This window comes from Lepidochelys kempii, chromosome 2 (assembly GCF_965140285.1).
Source record: "Lepidochelys kempii isolate rLepKem1 chromosome 2, rLepKem1.hap1, whole genome shotgun sequence".
Taxonomy (NCBI): Eukaryota; Metazoa; Chordata; order Testudines; family Cheloniidae; genus Lepidochelys; species Lepidochelys kempii.
The window spans coordinates 206,256,878-206,274,808 of NC_136381.1; the positions used below are offsets into that span (position 1 = coordinate 206,256,878).

At 39.2% G+C, this 17,931-nt stretch overlaps 1 protein-coding gene across 3 annotated transcripts in view; it reads left to right on the forward strand.

Annotated features, from left to right (window-relative positions):
- Positions 1-17,931, forward strand: part of CPVL (carboxypeptidase vitellogenic like) — a 97,547-nt gene that overhangs the window by 23,353 nt on the left and 56,263 nt on the right. For all 3 annotated transcript variants that reach the window (XM_073333608.2, XM_073333606.1, XM_073333607.1), the window contains exons 5-10: positions 766-880; positions 2,598-2,656; positions 3,251-3,327; positions 5,898-5,964; positions 15,301-15,423; positions 15,722-15,853. In XM_073333608.2, coding sequence (XP_073189709.1) covers positions 766-880; positions 2,598-2,656; positions 3,251-3,327; positions 5,898-5,964; positions 15,301-15,423; positions 15,722-15,853 — 573 coding nt within the window. The remainder of the gene's footprint in view (positions 1-765; positions 881-2,597; positions 2,657-3,250; positions 3,328-5,897; positions 5,965-15,300; positions 15,424-15,721; positions 15,854-17,931) is intronic.

Genomic DNA, 17,931 nt, shown 5'->3' on the forward strand with positions numbered 1-17,931 from the left:
TCCCAAGATAAGTCCCAATCATTCTTTACTTCTTGAATGGCAGGCTTTGAAACCTGCCTCTTCATGTTCACCATTTCTGAAGCTTGCCCATTGACTGTTGGTAGAGGCTGTCTGGCTCTCCCTAGCAGTAGCTATTTTGGGAGCAAACATCCCCTATAGACAAATCATCCATACAAGAATGAAACATCCGAGAGATCTGTAAGACACTCGGGGTATATCAGTATTGCAAGCTGAGAGGTATGATTCCCAGCCCGGGTAGACAGACTCATGCTAGCTTAGCTGTAGCTAGCCTGCTAAAAATAGCATTGTGGACACTGTGGCATTGATGGTGGCTTGCACTAGCCACCTGAGTCGTGCTTGCCCAACACCTTGGATTTGAGCTCAGGTGGCTAGCCCAAGATGCCACCAGTGCTATTACATCCACACTACTCTATTTTCAATTTGCTAGCATGAGCTGAGTTAGTGCAAGTCTGTCTACATGTATGGGGAATCACATCTTCCCAGCTGCAGCATAGACAGACCCTTAATGATTCGGAAAGGCTAAAACCAATTCTTGTCACTGAGGGTAACAAATAATGTGTATTTCTTTTCACACAGGACAAGTCTACACTACTGCACTGCATAGGTGCAGCTGCACCAATGTGGTGCGTCTGGTGAAGATGAATTATGCTGACGGGAGAGCACTAAGTTACATTGACTTAAGCGGTATTGTAGACCAGCCCCTCATGTAATGGTGTCTATTTCTCTTGTCTCTTCTTTAAACAGGTGCAGCCAGAGAATGCCCCAGTCCTTCTTTGGCTCCAGGGTGGACCAGGAGGAACATCAATGTTCGGGCTTTTTGTTGAACATGGACCATATGTTGTCGACAAGAATCTCAGATGTAAGTGTTGCTTGTGTTCTGTGAATTCTGGAGAGACTTTTTTTTTTCTATTACTTAGGCTTGGTCTACGCCTAAAACTTAAATTGGTATAGCTGTCTGGTCAAGGGTGTGAAAAAACTACAACCCTGACTGACACAGCTATGCTAACAAACCGCCCAGTGTAGATGCAGCTCTGCTAACAGAAGAATGCTTCTGTTAATATAACTATCATCATTTGGGGAGGTGGTGTTCCAACACTGGTGGAACAAACTACTTCTGTTGGTGTATACTGTGTCTACACTAGGGGGCTTTGCCAGCATAGGCTCTGTTGCGTAGACATAGCCTTTGCTTTACACCTTGCAGTGAAGAGTTTTAACATACTTATAGGCATGGAATTATTTTATCTTTTCTGTATGCTGATTGCTGTGCATGTGTGACCCAGAGCAATTTTTAATTTTGTCCTTTTGAGGTAATTTGAAAACTATTCGGTTTATCTTCTGATACTGTTCGTTTTGTACATATTTGGGAATGTATTTCAACACAGAAAGCTAAGTAAAGCTTTAAGAAAGTTTTAAGAATATAATTTTTAAAAACGTATAACTTTCTGGTCATCTTGCTACCAAAATAAGCCTTCTCTTTTCATTCAGCGTGGAAATAACCATTGTTTTGTGAAAAGTGTGGGAAGTAGAACTGAACTTTTTTCTTTCTTTATTTCTTTTTTTTTTTAAAGGAAAGGGCTTAGATTTTAGCATGCAACATAAAGAGTTGCATTGAGCTTAACTCCTAAACATACAAAAGTAATGGGAGTTATGCAATTGTCTGTCTTTGGAAGGATGAGGGTAGAAAATGGTTAAATCTCAAAAATGCTGGTTCAGATAGACCCTGATCAAGCAACATACGTGCATGATCCTGTTGAAGCTAATGGAGCTAAGTGTGTATTTTGCTGGATCAGGGACAGAAAATGCAGAAGACCTGTATGCTTTGGAAATCTGATTGAATCTTACTAGATCAGACTTGTAACATGATTTGACTGTATTAAGAACATCCCTTCTTGAAGTACTTCCTTGATTCTCCCAGATAGGCAGAAGCATATGAAACTGTTTAAAAAAAATTGGTTTACTTTAACTCCCTAAAAATTGGAATGTCCTGCTTTTATTATTAGGCTTTGCCATACAGGAGATTTGCAGCATGGCAGAGTGATATATTTTTGCCTCACAATAGGTTGTCAGAATTTTTTAACATGAACAAAACCATGTATTTTTCTCTAGCCTCATTCTCGGAAACAACTGAACCAGTTTTGTCTGAAACTTTAGACTGATTTTAAAAAAAAAAATCGATCTTTTCTGTCATCAGCCAAGGCAGACACAGGGCATGAAAATTTCATCCAGAATGGTTATTCTGGCAAAGTTATAAGCAACTGAAAACATGGACTTATAATGGGGAAGTGTCAGGCAACCTTAATAATGGGTGGTGCTACCAGCCCCATCTATAATATGGAATGTACTGGCAAAATACAATAGCTTGTTTAGTTTTTTCACAGCCATATTAGTATCAAGTATTATGGCTGTTTCCAACCTGTGCCATTGAAATAGTTATAGGAACATGTTTATCTTTATCTGGGATGGAGATAAATGGTGAGAACTTTGTATTGCTATTTGCTAGTCCTTTTCACAGCATAACTCCTTGATTATATAGCTTAAGTGTTGATGGCTAACAGCAATGCCTTTTCTATTAATAGTGTTTAAACGGAAGTTTCCTTGGACATCTAAATTTTCCATGCTTTACATTGACAATCCAGTAAGTACAAAATATGAAAGTGTGTGTGTTAGGTGTATTGTCTATATTGTAAAGTTAACTATGTATACTTTTAAAATGGTGCCTTGATAATTCTCCTTTCAGGGTCCATTCTTAAACCGTTTTCGTGGTAATCAATTCTTTAGACCTGTAGAAGAAGAGAGACAGAACTACATGTGACAAATGCTAGTTGCATCACTTTGTGTGCAACTGGAAGACTCTCTTCATTCTACAGTGTGACGGGGTGTAGTATAGACTGATTTACAAATTACTAACAATGTGCACTTAAAAGCAATTTTGCTTTTTATAAAAGGATCAAGGATATATTCCACTCTTCTCGTACTTGCCAAGAAGAAAGTTTGGGTTTATTTTGCACCATTGGGTGAGATCACTAACTCAGAAAAGAGCATAGAATGTGCAAAAATAAAGTTTCTTACTTTTTAAATGCCCTAATTAGTTTTAACCTAATTTACAGTTTTTTAATTGAGAGAAACCATATACTTTACAGAATCTTGGTTTGCCACATGGCAAAAAAAGCGTTAAGGAGCTAGAAGCAATTTTGTTCTCAAATCCCATGATTTTTCATTTCATTATCAGGTTGGGACTGGCTTTAGTTTTACTGATGATACGGGATATGCAGTAAACCAAGATGATGTAGGAAGAGATTTATACAGGTAAATTGTGCCACCTTACTCCATTTCTTTCTTTGTGTTCATTCCTGTTCATCTTTATGTCCCCAAAGCTAGCACTGCTGACATCTTGTGGCCAGCTTCTAAAATCATTTTAATGAGCATTTACAGATAAGAATTGTTTTCTTCCTTTTTATTTCAAGGAATTTTTTACATGACATTAGGATCATATGTAGTGGATACACTTATAGTTCATTCTAGTTCTAGAGAGATTCCCAATTTGAGCATATATGGGGAATATTGCTGCATTCAGTAACCTCTCTAGGGCAGGAATGAACTTTAAGTTCACTCAGTGATTTGTTTCAGTAACCAGTATATTTAACAAAACAAAATTTTAAAAAAAGCACTTAAGGAGAAATTAGTGGAGGGGGAGGGATGGGGACTCAAAAAGATGAGGGAAAAATTGCCAGCCTGAGTATGCTTCTGTACCTTGTCCTGATCCCTGTAACGCCTAGATGTGGGAAGTAGGGGCCATAACAGAATTTCTTGAGCTTTATTTGTTCTTCATGTCTTGCTCCATTCCTTTGCGCCCTATAATCTTTATAGCCACTTTTGGTTAAATGTTTCCTTGATTTCTGCTCATGCTCTTTAAAATGGCCTCCCCACCCCCTTCTTCAAATTGCTGGTTTCCAAATGTCTGTCTTAAAACATTCCTCTTGCTAGGCAGCCTCTTGTCCTTGTTGTTCCCAGTCCTTCATCAGTAAACTGTTGCCAGAGGTTCCTCAGCCAATACACATTGCTAAAGAGAGCAAAGTAAATCAAGATTTAGTCTGTGATCTCGCACTGAGAGCTGTAGAGGGGAACCTCAGTGGGGTTCCATGAAATCGTGGGGTTCTGCTTGCATGGGTTTTGGTGCTGGAACAGGGCTGGAGAATCTTAATAATTTATTCAGAATGGGTGGCCTGCCCCTGTAGAGAAGGACCTATTGCTGAGAGGTTTTTGTGTGTTTGTTTTTATGTCCTACATAGAGTAAAAATGTAATCCTACCCTTCCACTGGTCCTTTTGCAGAACAGAATCTTTAGAAGGGTGGAAGACTACACCGAATACCTTGTATTAGGAATAGTTGCTTTACCACAAAATCTGGTGAGGGATGCATGTCTCTCTCTATTCCTAAGCATTAGAATTTGATCCTAGAGGGTGCTGAGCACAGAAGCACACACTTTGCTGTTCCAGGCTGAAGTGCTCTGCTGAGTTGGGCCAGAGTGCGTAGCACCTGGCTTGATGAAGCTGCAGCTTTTTCTTTTCCTCTGAAGCACCAAACCTTTTTGTTTGTGTTACTCCCATAGTAAATATTTTACTTCTTTAACTGGCAGACATCTTTGCTTTAATATGGAATTCAAGAAGTAATTTCATACATTTTGGAACTGTCTTTTGTTGTTAGCTTTTTCTCTAGGACTTTGTTACAAATTCCAGCTGACCTTCTATGTGGCTATTTACTGCAGGCATGAGACACATCTCCTTTTGCATGACATGTATAAAGAGAGGCTAATTCAAAGCGTCCATTGTTTATAGCTATTTTTTAGTTCTTTTAGCTTCAGGCTTTCCAAGCTGAAGAACAGCTAATCAAAGGGTAGTGCAGAAAACTGATTTCAGCTGTCCCTTTATAGGTTTCACATTTTTCATGCATCCCACCCTCTTTCCTGCAATTCAGAGGCGAGGGGAAGGAAGGAAGGTCTAAAATCTTCATCAGAAATTTGGGTCTAGTTACAGGAAATTGAGCAGTAGTGGTCAATTTTTTTAGCCGCCTATGAAACTTCAACCCTCTCATTTTTTATTTATTTATTTGTTGGTGGTGGTTGCCTACTGTGTTAGCAACTTTACTCACTCTTATAATCTTAGTAATGGACCCTTGTACCTTCAAAGTGTTGGGAGCCCAGTTACGATCACAGTGGTGTCTGTAGGTTATTCTGTGGCACCGCTTCAGAGGGAAGACCGCACCCTTCTTAGCTTGGGCATAAGTCAAAGGCAGTTGCAGTTTCCTCTTTCTGCCTTCTTTGAAAGGACTGCTTTGTTTCCTTTGACAGTGCGGTTTATAGCTTCCATGGTTTGTAGACCTAGCTTCATCAGTTGAAACTGTCAAAATGAAGTTCCACTGAGATTGAAGTAAGAAAACTAAAGTTAGTTAAACTTTAATGCATGGGTGGACATTATGCAAACTTCTCTCAAATGATTCAGGAATTTCTAAATATCATGGTGTTTCAAAAACTTTTACTCTCTAAGGGTCAATTTAAAAATGCTATGACCTGTGATCTCTAAATCTGCTGCATTTTCCAGAAACTCTGTGAACACTGGAGCAGAAGATTACTCAGTCCAGAACTATATATTTGACATGCTCATTAAATGAAGAGTAGGTTTAAAAACAAAAAAACCCATAGACCCTAGTGATATGAGTTTTCTAATGGAGAGAGTATTAATCCTAACAAACATATCCTATAAAACTCCATATGGGATTCTGCTGTGTATTTGGAGTAAATCTACTTTAAAATGATGTTGCTTAATTGGGGTGAGGTTAATTTCCATGTAGTCCTGATTTATACTTTTATTTATATTTCAGTGCACTCATCCAGTTTTTCCAGCTATTTCCAGACTATCAGAAAAATGACTTCTATGTTACAGGAGAAGTGAGTTCAGATAACTTTTTATTTTACTTTCAAGAAAACTGTCTATCTTCATAATTATTTGTGAACATGAAGAATAAATCTTCAGTGCCCTTACTCTGACAGCAGAGTACTTAGAGGCCAGTGAGCAGAATGATGGGCGGGGGAAAAGAAAACATTGACTCTTCTCAGGAGAGGAGTGAAGTGGAGCAATCACTTTTTCTCATGTAAAGCTTGTAGTCTTTCTTAGCAGACTATAAGCTTTTTGAAATATACTGTAATTCTTTAGGTATACCAATATCTGTTTCTTACCTTTTATACTGGCATATTTCACTCTTAAATATACACTTTTCACTTTCTGTCCTTACTGCTTCAGGATGATCAAATAGTAACTTTAAAAAGATGTGTATATTTCTCCTTTATGTATATCCAGGGAACAGTAGGCACGTATATCCTTTTCTTAATTTTATATATCCCTTTCCAGACACTGTTCTGAAAAACAGTCTGTTAATGGGATCTTTCTCTTGGAAGTATATGGAAACAAGTCATCAGCTAATTTCCCAAAACATACTGTAGCTAACTTTTGGATGGAAAAGCTTTGGTTTATTGTTTCCATACACACTGCATTCATACTAGTAAGATTAAGGTCCTGCAAGGATCTGATCTTTCTAACTGCAGCGCTTTCCTATGACTTATTTTTGCTTTAACACCATGAAAAATTAATGGCAAACTTTTGCACACCTTCAGTTTCGTAACAGTAGTTTCCCATTTTTGCAGCAGGAACTTTTAATTTCTCCAATGAGACAAATTTCAGTCTTGAATGGAAGCATCTAGTGAACTTTATTTTCAGATGATGCTTTTTGGCAATCTAATCTACAATTTTAAAATGCAGAAAAAACAACTTTGAAAATGACATGGGAGGGGTCCATGTTTAATTTCCCTTAAGGACTTCATAATAGATTTACTCAGTCAACAAATAAAAATATGGCTTTCATAACTTTCAGCCCTGCATACTACACAAGGGAGCTAAAAGCCCTGCTTGCTTTCTTTGGTTTGTGCATAACCAACAGAAACAGTAATTGGTATGTAGCTAACAATTCAGATGCGTGAGCCAGAAAGCTTGAGCATAAGCTCACTCTCTCCTAGATGTCTGAGCTCTACAGTGCCCACTAGAAGTAAATAATAAAAACTTATTTAATCAGAGAGGTGTAGAATGAAGTCCTATCCTGTGTCCCTATGCACTTCAATCTGGCACCATTATGTGCCAGCTGAGTTGTCCAAAGTGCAGTCAGAGAACCAAATATGGCCTCTGGCTTTCTTTGTCCTGTAACTTCAAAATCAGGCAAAAACTGATCATCGGCAGGTTTTGTTGCTGTGGAACTCAAAGGCATTTCTATCAGTCTGTTAACAAAGATGCAAGTCCTGACCAGTATTGTGTGTTTGTTTGATGGCATGAACTCTACAGATCAGGCATGACACCTGATGAGTTGCCAGTGCACCACTCGCTGTGTAAAGTTTATTTGCCCTTAAGCTATGTTAAACCTTATTTATTATTAATAATTTTTATAACTGCCTAAAACTTAAGAAATAGGTCAAGAAATTAAAATATGTCCATGACTAGTTCAGCTCCTAAGAGAGACTGTGTGTGCAGAACAGGTTTTTTTCTTTGGGGTTATAACTATTTTTATCTGTTAAACTAAAAAGTTTGTAGGCTTTTTTTCCTCTCAAAAACCTTTGTCCATTTGATATATGACCCATGAAGATACATGTACCAGAACTTTAATTAGTGCATGCCTCTAAGCTGTATGACTAGGATTGAATAAATGTCTGTCTTCCTAGTCTTTTCCTCCACCCTGACTTTTCGAGCACACCAGATGGCTTTAATGTCACTAAAGAGAGAGAAGTGTCTGATAACACAGGGCTCAAAAGTAAAACCTACTTAAAAAGAGTTCCATCTGCATTTAATTAATCTGCAGGAATCATTATTTTTAAATGTTCTTGTGAATCACTGCCTCTCCATGGCAAAGATTCCCAGAAGCACTGTGCAGTGTAGCTGAAAATGTGAAATATAGTGAAAGCCTACTGCATATCAAAAGAGCACCTGCATACAATTCACAGTGACTGAAATTAAGGGAGGGGAGTGGTTTGCTCTAAGAGAAAGGGCAAGGGTGCTTAGGGCTGTGGCATGCAGCAGGAAAGGGTCTAAACATTTTTTATATTGTTACACATCTTTTCAGTTTTGCAAGTATGTCCTGCCTCAAGGCTCAAACACAAATGAAGCAGGAGTCTCTTAGCCAAAATGGAGACTAAATGTATAAGAAAGGCAAAAGCCTGGCTCGTCTCATCCAGGTTCCAGAATGGAAGAGAACCAACTCTATCATCCTTTCTTCCTTACTTCAGTGAGTTTAGCTCCAGCTATTTCCCAGCAGAGCCTTCCCAATTCTTGCAACCAGAATCCAGCCCCAACTCTTTAGTACGTCTTCGTGTGGTATGTTGATAGGAATACAAGCAGGCTTAGCCTCCTTACTCTGCAAATCGCTATGCTCAGAGCAAGCAACTGGTCTTCCCTGCCAACCTCTGGATGGGGATTGGACTCCTCTATCACAGGGGCCATGTGAGGTCAAATTAATAAATACCTTAGGAAACATTAAGTTGTCACTTAAAAGTAGGAAGAGAATAGACTAATAGTAATGTGGGTCTCTCCCATGCTGAAATTCCTGTAGCCCTCCACTGTTAGGTTGGCAGGCAGAGAGCTCTTATGTGACAGAAGGATAGTGTGTGAGTGTAGATACTAATCAGGATGAGGAGCAAATGTCTTGAATGTCTGGTATCCTAAAAAAATTCATGTGTATGGTTCTTCATGATGTCTATGGCTGAAGGCAGGTAAAATCTCTTGGCTTGGCTGTAGATATTTTGTACAAGAACCATATGTAGGCTTACAGACCATTGAGATTCCAAGTGCAGCCTCACCATCTTCTGTCCAAGCTGCTTATGCTTCTGGAGATCACAATTAAACCCCAGAGGCCTACTGGCACAAGGAATTTCCAGAATACAGAAAAGTCGGAGTGTAGATTCCCTCTCTTGCAGATAACCATCCGTGAATCAACTGGCACTCTGGCTGGGAGATCAGATATGCCTCTGTATTTGGAGACCCTTTCTGAGCTTGTAACTCCTATTGTTTTTCTATTGTTCATTCTTCTGTATTGTAGATGTCATATTTAAATAAAATCACTAGTACTAATGATGACATACCAAGATAATGTTGTGGTGTCATGGTTTGTGATCATCTGCTAGGTATTTGCATTTGGGAGCCCTTTTCTTTTCTAGGACAGGAACTTTCAAACTTGGGTGCCAAATTTAGGCACCAAAATCCACACTTGGGCACCAGTCCACGGCATGATGACTGAGCATATGAAACTCCTGTTGAGCTTCGTAGGGGCTGAGGGTGTTCAATATGTCTGGAAATGCCCCCTTTATTTTTCTATTTGTTGTAGGGTTTTCCAACACCCATCACAATTTCAGTACCTCCCAGGTAAATTAGGTCTGCATGAAGAAGTTCTGTAGGCTGAGTCTTCTGCTCCTCTCCCTTTCCTGACTAAGGAGGCTCTGTGTGGGATATATTTGATTGTAGTTTTACATTGTGCTCAAATATGACTCTAGGTATCTGAACTTGAGTGGCTAAAGATAAAAGTTTTGACCCTAGTCCCTGACAGTGCCTATTTTCTTCAGCAAGAAATCTGGTTACACACTTAATGGCTCTTGACGGGCTTTTGTGAAATGAGTAAGTGGCTGAAGTCCAGTTACTATTAGTCTGACATTGCAAAATGAACTATGGTATTTTGCATTCCTGTTGACCACCTGGATCCATATTCCAAAAGTTGAGTGTACATCTAATACAAGCAATCATCTATCACCTTTGAGGTTCCTAGGTGAGGAATGAGAGATTCAGTACCACCACTGCCTGTATTATACACATGGACTGTCTTTAATGCTGTTACTCTGGCACCTTTATTAACAAGCACTCAATGAACTTTAATACTGTATTGTTCCTCTGTTCCTTCTGACTGGCCTTGATTCTCTTTAATCATAAAGCTTGAGGCATCATGTAAGGAGAATAGTGTTTCAAACTACTTAAACTCGGAATCCTTTCTGAAAGCTGTTTAAGTCTTTATTCAGCCACTTAAGGACTTGACTTTTAAATTAAATAGAATCAGAAAGCTGTCTCTACATATGAGCCTACGACAGATTGCTGTGTTGTATTAAATTTGGTTGTGCTTGCCAAGTTTTGTTAACTATTGTTAGGATCTGATTTTAAAATTCTGTACCAAAGTCCACTTTAATTTCAAAAGGACAAAATTCTGTTTTTATTGTGGATTATTGGCTCTGTGCATTAGATATGAAATAGGTAAAAACAAAGTGGCAAAGTATGTGGTGGGACATAAAAAGGAGTGTCGGCTCCGGGTCAGATTTTCAAAATGAGGCAGTCTGAGCTATCAAATTCTTGTATGAGCAGTTTTTCATGCTTACATTTTTGCACATGCAAATTGAGTAGCTGGATGCCTAAAACTTCATGGAAGTGCAACTTACATGTATACTTCAGTTTTTGCTCATGTAATTTTGAAGTTATAGCCTTTTTGAAAATGGGACTAAATGAATTGTGGAGTGTACCTACAGTATGAGTTACTGGTCTACTTTATAGTCACTGGCATTATAGAAAAAAGCTAAGTGCTGATCTCTGGAGACATCAATTTTGCTTAGAACAGTCATGCCTTAGGTTAAGTTAGTTGCTGGTTGCTGTAATATTTTTTGGCATTTAAGGGAAACTTGCAATTTTATTTTAAAAATATAATACTATAATCTACTTGTAAAAAAATTGCCAATAACTTCTAAAATGCCCATATTCTCATAGTCTTTAAGGTCAGCAGGGACCATCATGATCATCTAGTCTGACCTCCTGTGCATTGCGGGCCGCAGAACCTTTACAGTTTATTTTCACTAAAAGTACTGGTGTTGCCCTTTTCACAGTAACTTCATAAGAGAAAATAAACATATCATGCTTCAATTAGTCTTGCTTAAAAAAGAAGGTAAAAGAAAGGCATGGACTTAAGAGGTTTAGGAATAATGGGATACAAGTTAAAAAGGATCCTGGAAAGCTATTTTCATTCGTGGTGGGGGAGGAATACAGAAAACCAAACTGGGTCTTGTGCTATAACAAGTCAACCTTCAAATGAACCACAGTCAGATGGGTGAGGAGCTCTGTGCTTGTTCCTTCTCTTGTCTGTTTAGGCATGCACAGAGCAGTGTGCTTTTAGGGCTTTTGCAAGCCATGTGCTTGTGAACATGCAGTCATTCACGTACGTGCCTCATTGAAAAGGGGATATTTCAAACAAATCTGTTGGCAACGTAAGTTTAGAGAGATTCTCTATGAGGAAAACACTTAATATTTTCTTGTTTGTTTGGATTGCATGCTCTATAGGGGAGGGACTGTATGTACATGGGGTAGTGGTCTTGATCTCACTTGGGCCCTGTAAATGTTGCTGTAATACAGTAGTAAATAATGTGTGGGCCTAAACCAGACAGTACATTGGCTTGTTTGTTTTTTACTCTTCTCTGAACTGTATTTTTTTTCTGAGGTTCTTTTTGAGGAAAATCTGTTTGCACGTACAAGTGTGTTGGCAGGCTCTTTGGTCTATAGCAAAAAGAAAAGGAGTACTTGTGGCACCTTGGAGACTAACCAATTTATTTGAGCATGAGCTTTATTTTCTATAGCAGTGGTTCTCAACCAGGGGTCTGGGGCTCCCTGGGGGCCATGAGCAGGTTTCAGGGGGGCCATCACGCAGGGCCAGTGTTAGACTTGCTGGGGTCCAGGGCAGAAAGTCAAAACCCCACCGTCTGCAGCTGAAGTCTGAGCAATGGGGCCCCAGGCAATTGCCCAGCTTGCTACCCTCTAACACCGACCCTGGGTTTTATATACAGAAAAACAGTTGTGGCACAGGTGGGCCATGGAGGTTTTTATAGCATGTTGGGGAGGGGGCTTAAAAAGAAAAAGGTTGAGAACCCCTGTTATGTAGATTATAGCTCTGGGAACCATTCACTATTCAGCCAGCAGGAGGGGCACAGTCCATCTGGCTTTTCAGTAAACAAGCACTATGTATTTTAGGGTCCGTCTAGAAGAAGCAATATGGTAGCTATTATGTCTGCTTCATTTAACTTTTAATTGAAGAATTTGAGTGACATTTCATGCCAAATAGTCTGGGCCCAAACTTTGTTGACAGTATGGCTTTTCAGATTATAAAGCTATACATTTCTCTGTCTAAAGTTTCTCTATTTCTAATTACATTTCTCTCTCTGCTCCCCCCACCCATTTCCCTCACTGTCTGTTTGGTCATAAAGGTCTGAGGTGAAATCCTGGCTTTTCTGAAGTCAATGGCAAGACTCCCATTTAGTTAAATAGAGACAAGATTTCACCCTTGGCCTATGCATAAAGTTGAACCTCTTTGACTAAATTGGCTTAAATATAATACTTGTAGTCAAGCTTGCCCTTGCAAGCTAAAGTGATAGAACACAGATTTAACCAGATGTGTGTCCATGCAAGGATTTGCATTGGTGTAATTCACTAGTGCAAGTTTGGGCCCTTAGGCTGTCTGTTTTTTAAAGAATTCCATTATGTAGGTAGGTAATATTTAGAGACCGCTCTTTTGCCTAAAGAAAAGGAGTACTTGTGGCACCTTTGAGACTAACAAAATTATTTGAGCATAAGCTTTTGTGAGCTACAGGTCACTTCATCGACAGCATGGTAACTAACTATATCTAAAGAGCTGTGGCAGAGTAAATCCTCTAGCAATAGTAACTGCTAATGCATGTGTAATTCTGCTCAAAGGACATAGTTTTCGTTATAGTTTTGTTCTCTGCAACTACACTGTCTCTGAAGGGGGCAGATTCCAGTTTGACTTCTTAGCTGGGGAAGCCATTTCTTTGCTAATAACAATTGGCAGGGGCATAATAAATCTGCAGAAATTTGTTTAAAAAAAAAATTACAGGATAGTGTGGGTGAGACCGTGCCTGACACTAGCCTCAAGAAGGCTAGTTTTATTATTCTTTGCACTTCAGGATGGTCTGTTTTCCAGTTTTCATAGGAATAGGTGAATAAATACAGCCTACGACACCGAGGACACTTAAACAAGTGTTTTTCATAAAGTAAAACATGCAGTCTGCTCTCTGTGGAAAAACGAAGATACTCTGTCAGTCCACTTGCCTACCCCATTACTCACCATGTGCTGTCCATTTCATTGAGTTAGCATAAATTTAGATTTCAGTCTTGCTGGATCATTTGACTGCAAAGGGTATAGTACACCCGTCTGGCACCAGACAAATATGTTACCACTGTAATTTATAGTGGTACTAAATAGTCCATATTTTACAATCTACCTGAAACTGTGCTATAGGAACTTACAGTGTTAGGTTTATATGAATAAGTAGACTTCCGACTAATACATTCATAGATCTGAGACACATTCTGTCTCTTCCTTCCTCTGAAGGTACGATGGAATTTAAATTTTTGTGTCTACTTCATGGGTTCTTCTGTTCTTCTCCTTCCCTAGCATTATGGCATTAAATATACTCATACAATCTTATTATAGTTGAAAAGCTGTATTCAAAAGCCTTAAAGGTGGCCAGATTCGAGTTTAGCCTTGCCTCTAGATGCATGTTCCACAGCCAAACTCCTTCAACAGAGAAAATACCTCCTTTGGATCTTGCATGCTTATCCCATTGCTTTGTCAGTTGTTTGTCACAGAGGAGCCTTGCCAGGTCATGGATGAAGACAGAATAGCTGATGTACCTGGGACATGACTTGGTGGTGGGCTTTGGTGATCAGTCTTTGGGAGACAGAATAGGTTGAAGCTGATGGGTGATATGTTTGTCTGAAGGGGAAGGCTACTGCCTTTGCATTGCTTCCAGTTTCAGCCCCAATTTGTGATCAGATTCTTGTCTGAGAGGAAGGAATGAGGCTTCTTAGCAAGCTGAAGGCAAAAGGCTTTTTTTTGTTTTTGTTTTTTGCATCTGATGATGCTAATTATTGTTTAGAGTCCTCACGGTATTCTGAACAGGGGATAGATGCTTTTGATGGAAGGTCTGGGAGAGGGCAGGGGAAAGAGTGATTAGAGTACCAGGAAGTAGTATTAAACATGTATACCTTTCCTAAAGGTATTGTCACTGAGTCCCTACTTGGATTCAACATTTACGATCTCGCAGTTGCTCTGATTGGTGTCTATTTTAATCTAATTATGATTGACAGTATTGGCAATGCTTCTGTGTCAGATGAATCCAGGGGTCAAATTGGGAGGAAAAGAATTGTGGAATTCTTCCAAGCTCCACCTACAAAATAGGCCAGTTCTGACTCTCCAGAATGAGATGCTGCTCACAGTAGATTGTGCACAAAATATGATTGTGCATGCTATGAACTCTACTAGGCTAGCAGCTTGGCTCTCCCTTGATGGGGCTTGAGTATTACCAGTGGTTCTGCTGGAATCCTTGGCCTTGATTCTTGAAAGAGAAAGAAGGTCTCCCAAACATCTCCTGCTTGTGGCACCAAATGAGACATCACTCTCAGTAAATTGTGCAAATCTATGTCCTTGTCTACAGTATGCTGGTAAAATTATACCAGGAAAATCCTGTGGTGTGGTTGTAATTATACTGGGATGAAAATGCTTACACCAGTATAGCTTATGCCATTTCACTGAACTGGCATATATACTGTGATACACCAGTATAACTACCTCCACCCTAAAGCTTTTGCAGGCAGAGCTATGTTGATTTAAGAAAAAAAATCTCACTCCTGATTGATATAGCTGTGCCTGTAAAATGTAAGTGTATATCGAGCCTTAAAACATAAACATCAGTATTAACAATCTTAAATGGCCCTCTGAGTTAACGTCTATGTTAGGCACGTTACCTACCACCCTGTACCAGCCCAGTCCAACTCAAGGATAAACTTGACCAGGGCCAGGCATGAGATCATTAGCCAAACTATTTTAGAGTGGGATTTCTATGGGATTTGGATGTGCATTTTCCATTATAAATAATGGAAACGGGTGATTCCAACCCCTTAGGGTTTGACTATTTCAACCTTAATGTCTTAAATCATTTTTGATAATGAATTTATTTAAACTCTGTGTTCATGAGGAATAAATTAGCCGCATGTCAGTGAGGGGTAGAAAATAAAGAATGGAAAGCTGCAGTAACTCTATGAAAGTGAAATAAAATATTGTTAGTTTGTCTAATGTAGAAATACTCAAGTTGTAATACACAGTAAAGCAATATTATTTCAAACTGAATCACCTACGATTCCATTCTCTCCAGTCTTATGCAGGGAAGTATGTGCCTGCTATTGGCTACTACATCTATACCCATAGTTCCAAAGCCAAAGTTAAGATCAACTTCAAAGGAGTTGCTATTGGTGATGGTTTCTGTGACCCTGAAATGGTAAACTTTACATATTTTTTTCTATTCTTTTTGTACTTAATTAAATGGAGTGCTTTTCTCATATTACAGTCCTATCTAGATAAAAGGTAGTTGTTTCCCAAGTGACTTCCTAATGACTTTAAACCTTTAATATTTGCCAAATGTTTCCAAACATCAAGTTACTAGATCAATTTTTTTTATTAAAATTTTACTCAGTTGAGTTCAGTGACTGATCTAGAATTTTAAAAAGGCGATCTTGGAAAAGTAAAATATGCCTTCCTAACCTATCAGCTTCCTTTCTTGTGTGCCTGTCTGGTAGATGCTGGGTGGCTATGCACAATTCCTGTACCAAATTGGCTTGGTGGATGAGAAGCAGAGGGAGTATGTCCAGCAGCAGACTGACCTGGGAGTAATTTATATCCAGCAGAAGAAGTGGATGAAAGCCTTTGAAGTACGTATCAGAGGCCCCCATGTTGGCCTTTAGCAATTAAAACCATCTGAACTGAGCAAGGGGTCAGAAAGAAGCATAACGAAGATCAGAAGTTTGATGCTGGAGAAGGTGCCCATTATAACATGGCGGGGGGAAGAGGGAGTAGGGAATGAAAAGAAAGGAAAAGGACTGTCCATAGAATTTGTTTTGGCCTCATTTAAAACAGAGGCTTTAGAATATGTTTATACAGTCCTGTCTTTCATTAACTGTTTTTGTTTCTTTAACTAAATGCTTACATGCCCTGAAGGTTTAACTTGCCCATGGAACTTAGAAGAAATGCTGTCTAGAGAGCTGCTGCATATACTTGAACGTGCTATTAAATCTTATATATTCAAAAATAGTGGCCGCATTTCATAGATGCAGTTAATCAGTGTCTGCAAGGAATATTGCTTAGTGGTTCGTGGATGCCCATGTTGCAAGATGTGTTGGCATCTAAGATTACGGAGCGCAGACGTTTTCTCTACACGAAGTACAGACGCCCCCCGACTATACGCAATCGTTCCATTCTGGAAAGCCTTGCATAACTCAAATTTTGCATAAATCAGAAACATATACCCGTACGTTACACAAAAATTTCCGCAACTCGAAAAGCCTGCTTATGGAACTTTCTCCATAAGTGCGAATTTGCATAAATTGGGTCTTGCGTAACCCGGGAAGCATCTGTAACTCATTGGAAGTGCATTATAGTAACTGTTCTGAGTTTATAATCTCTGTTGTGTGTTCTAAATAAGTAACTTTTCTTTTGTATAATTTAAGCATTATAATGGGAGAATATGCATCATATTTATTATGTGGGTATTTTCTGGTTAGACACTTTTAAAATACAGATAACACTTCTCACAATGTTTGCAAAATAGGATGAAAATAAGAAAATTGTTACTTTTTAGGGAAAAGATCTCCCCAGAGGTTGGGTAAGTAGCTTGGCAGTGGATTACTTGTGGGATACTCAGACACTACAGTACTGAGTGCCATATAAGTACCTAAGATTAACAGTTAAGCACTATAATCAAAATTTAGGCATGTAAATAGAAGTGGCTTGACACTTAAAGATGAACACCTGCAGCTCCCTTGATTTCAGTGAGAGGGATTGTTAAGCACTTCTGAAAGTAAACACCCTTCTATTTTAGTGGCTAAATATGGATTTAGGAGCCTAGATTAGGTACCCAGCTGTGGAAGTCTTGCACTATGTAAATACTAGAGGTTAAAATTTTGAATCATCTTTGGTCACAAGGTGCCAATTTCAAACTTGTGACTAGTGGAAACTTGCTGTATCACCATTCAGAATCAGCTAGCTTTGCTCATGAATGAAGAACACTGTGTGGGGAAACTGGCACAATGGCTACTAACAGTGTCCATCATGCCAGAAAAGTGTACCAAATATAAAAGTTTGAACCTGTTTCTCAGCCCCACACAAATAGAATGCTTGAATCATAATATTTATAAGATCCTTTATCTTAGCCTGGAGGATAAGGTTTCTTCAACACCTCAGAGGCCGGTATTTACTCTTCAACCATAGACTCATAGAATATCAGGGTTGGAAGGGACCTCAGGAGGTCATCTAGTCCCACCCCCTGCTCAAAGGAGGACCAATCCCCAATTAAATCATCCCAGCCAGGGCTTTGTCAAGCCTGACCTTAAAAACTTCAAAGGAAGGAGATTCCACCACCTCCTTAGGTAACGCATTCCAGTGTTTCACCACCCTCCTAGTGAAAGTTTTTCCTAATATCCAACCTAAACCTCCCCCACTGCAACTTGAAACCATTACTCCTTGTTCTGTCATCTGCTACCACTGAGAACAGTCTAGAGCCATCCTCTTTGGAACCCCCTTTCAGGTAGTTGAAAGCAGCTATCAAATCCCCTCTCATTCTTCTCTTCGTAGACTAAACATCCCCAGTTCCCTCAGCCTCTCCTCATAAGTCATGTGTTCCAGTCCCCTAATAATTTTTGTTGCCCTCCACTGGACTCTTTCCAATTTTTCCACATCCTTCTTATAGTGTGGGGCCCAAAACTGGACACAGTACTCCAGATGAGGCCTCACC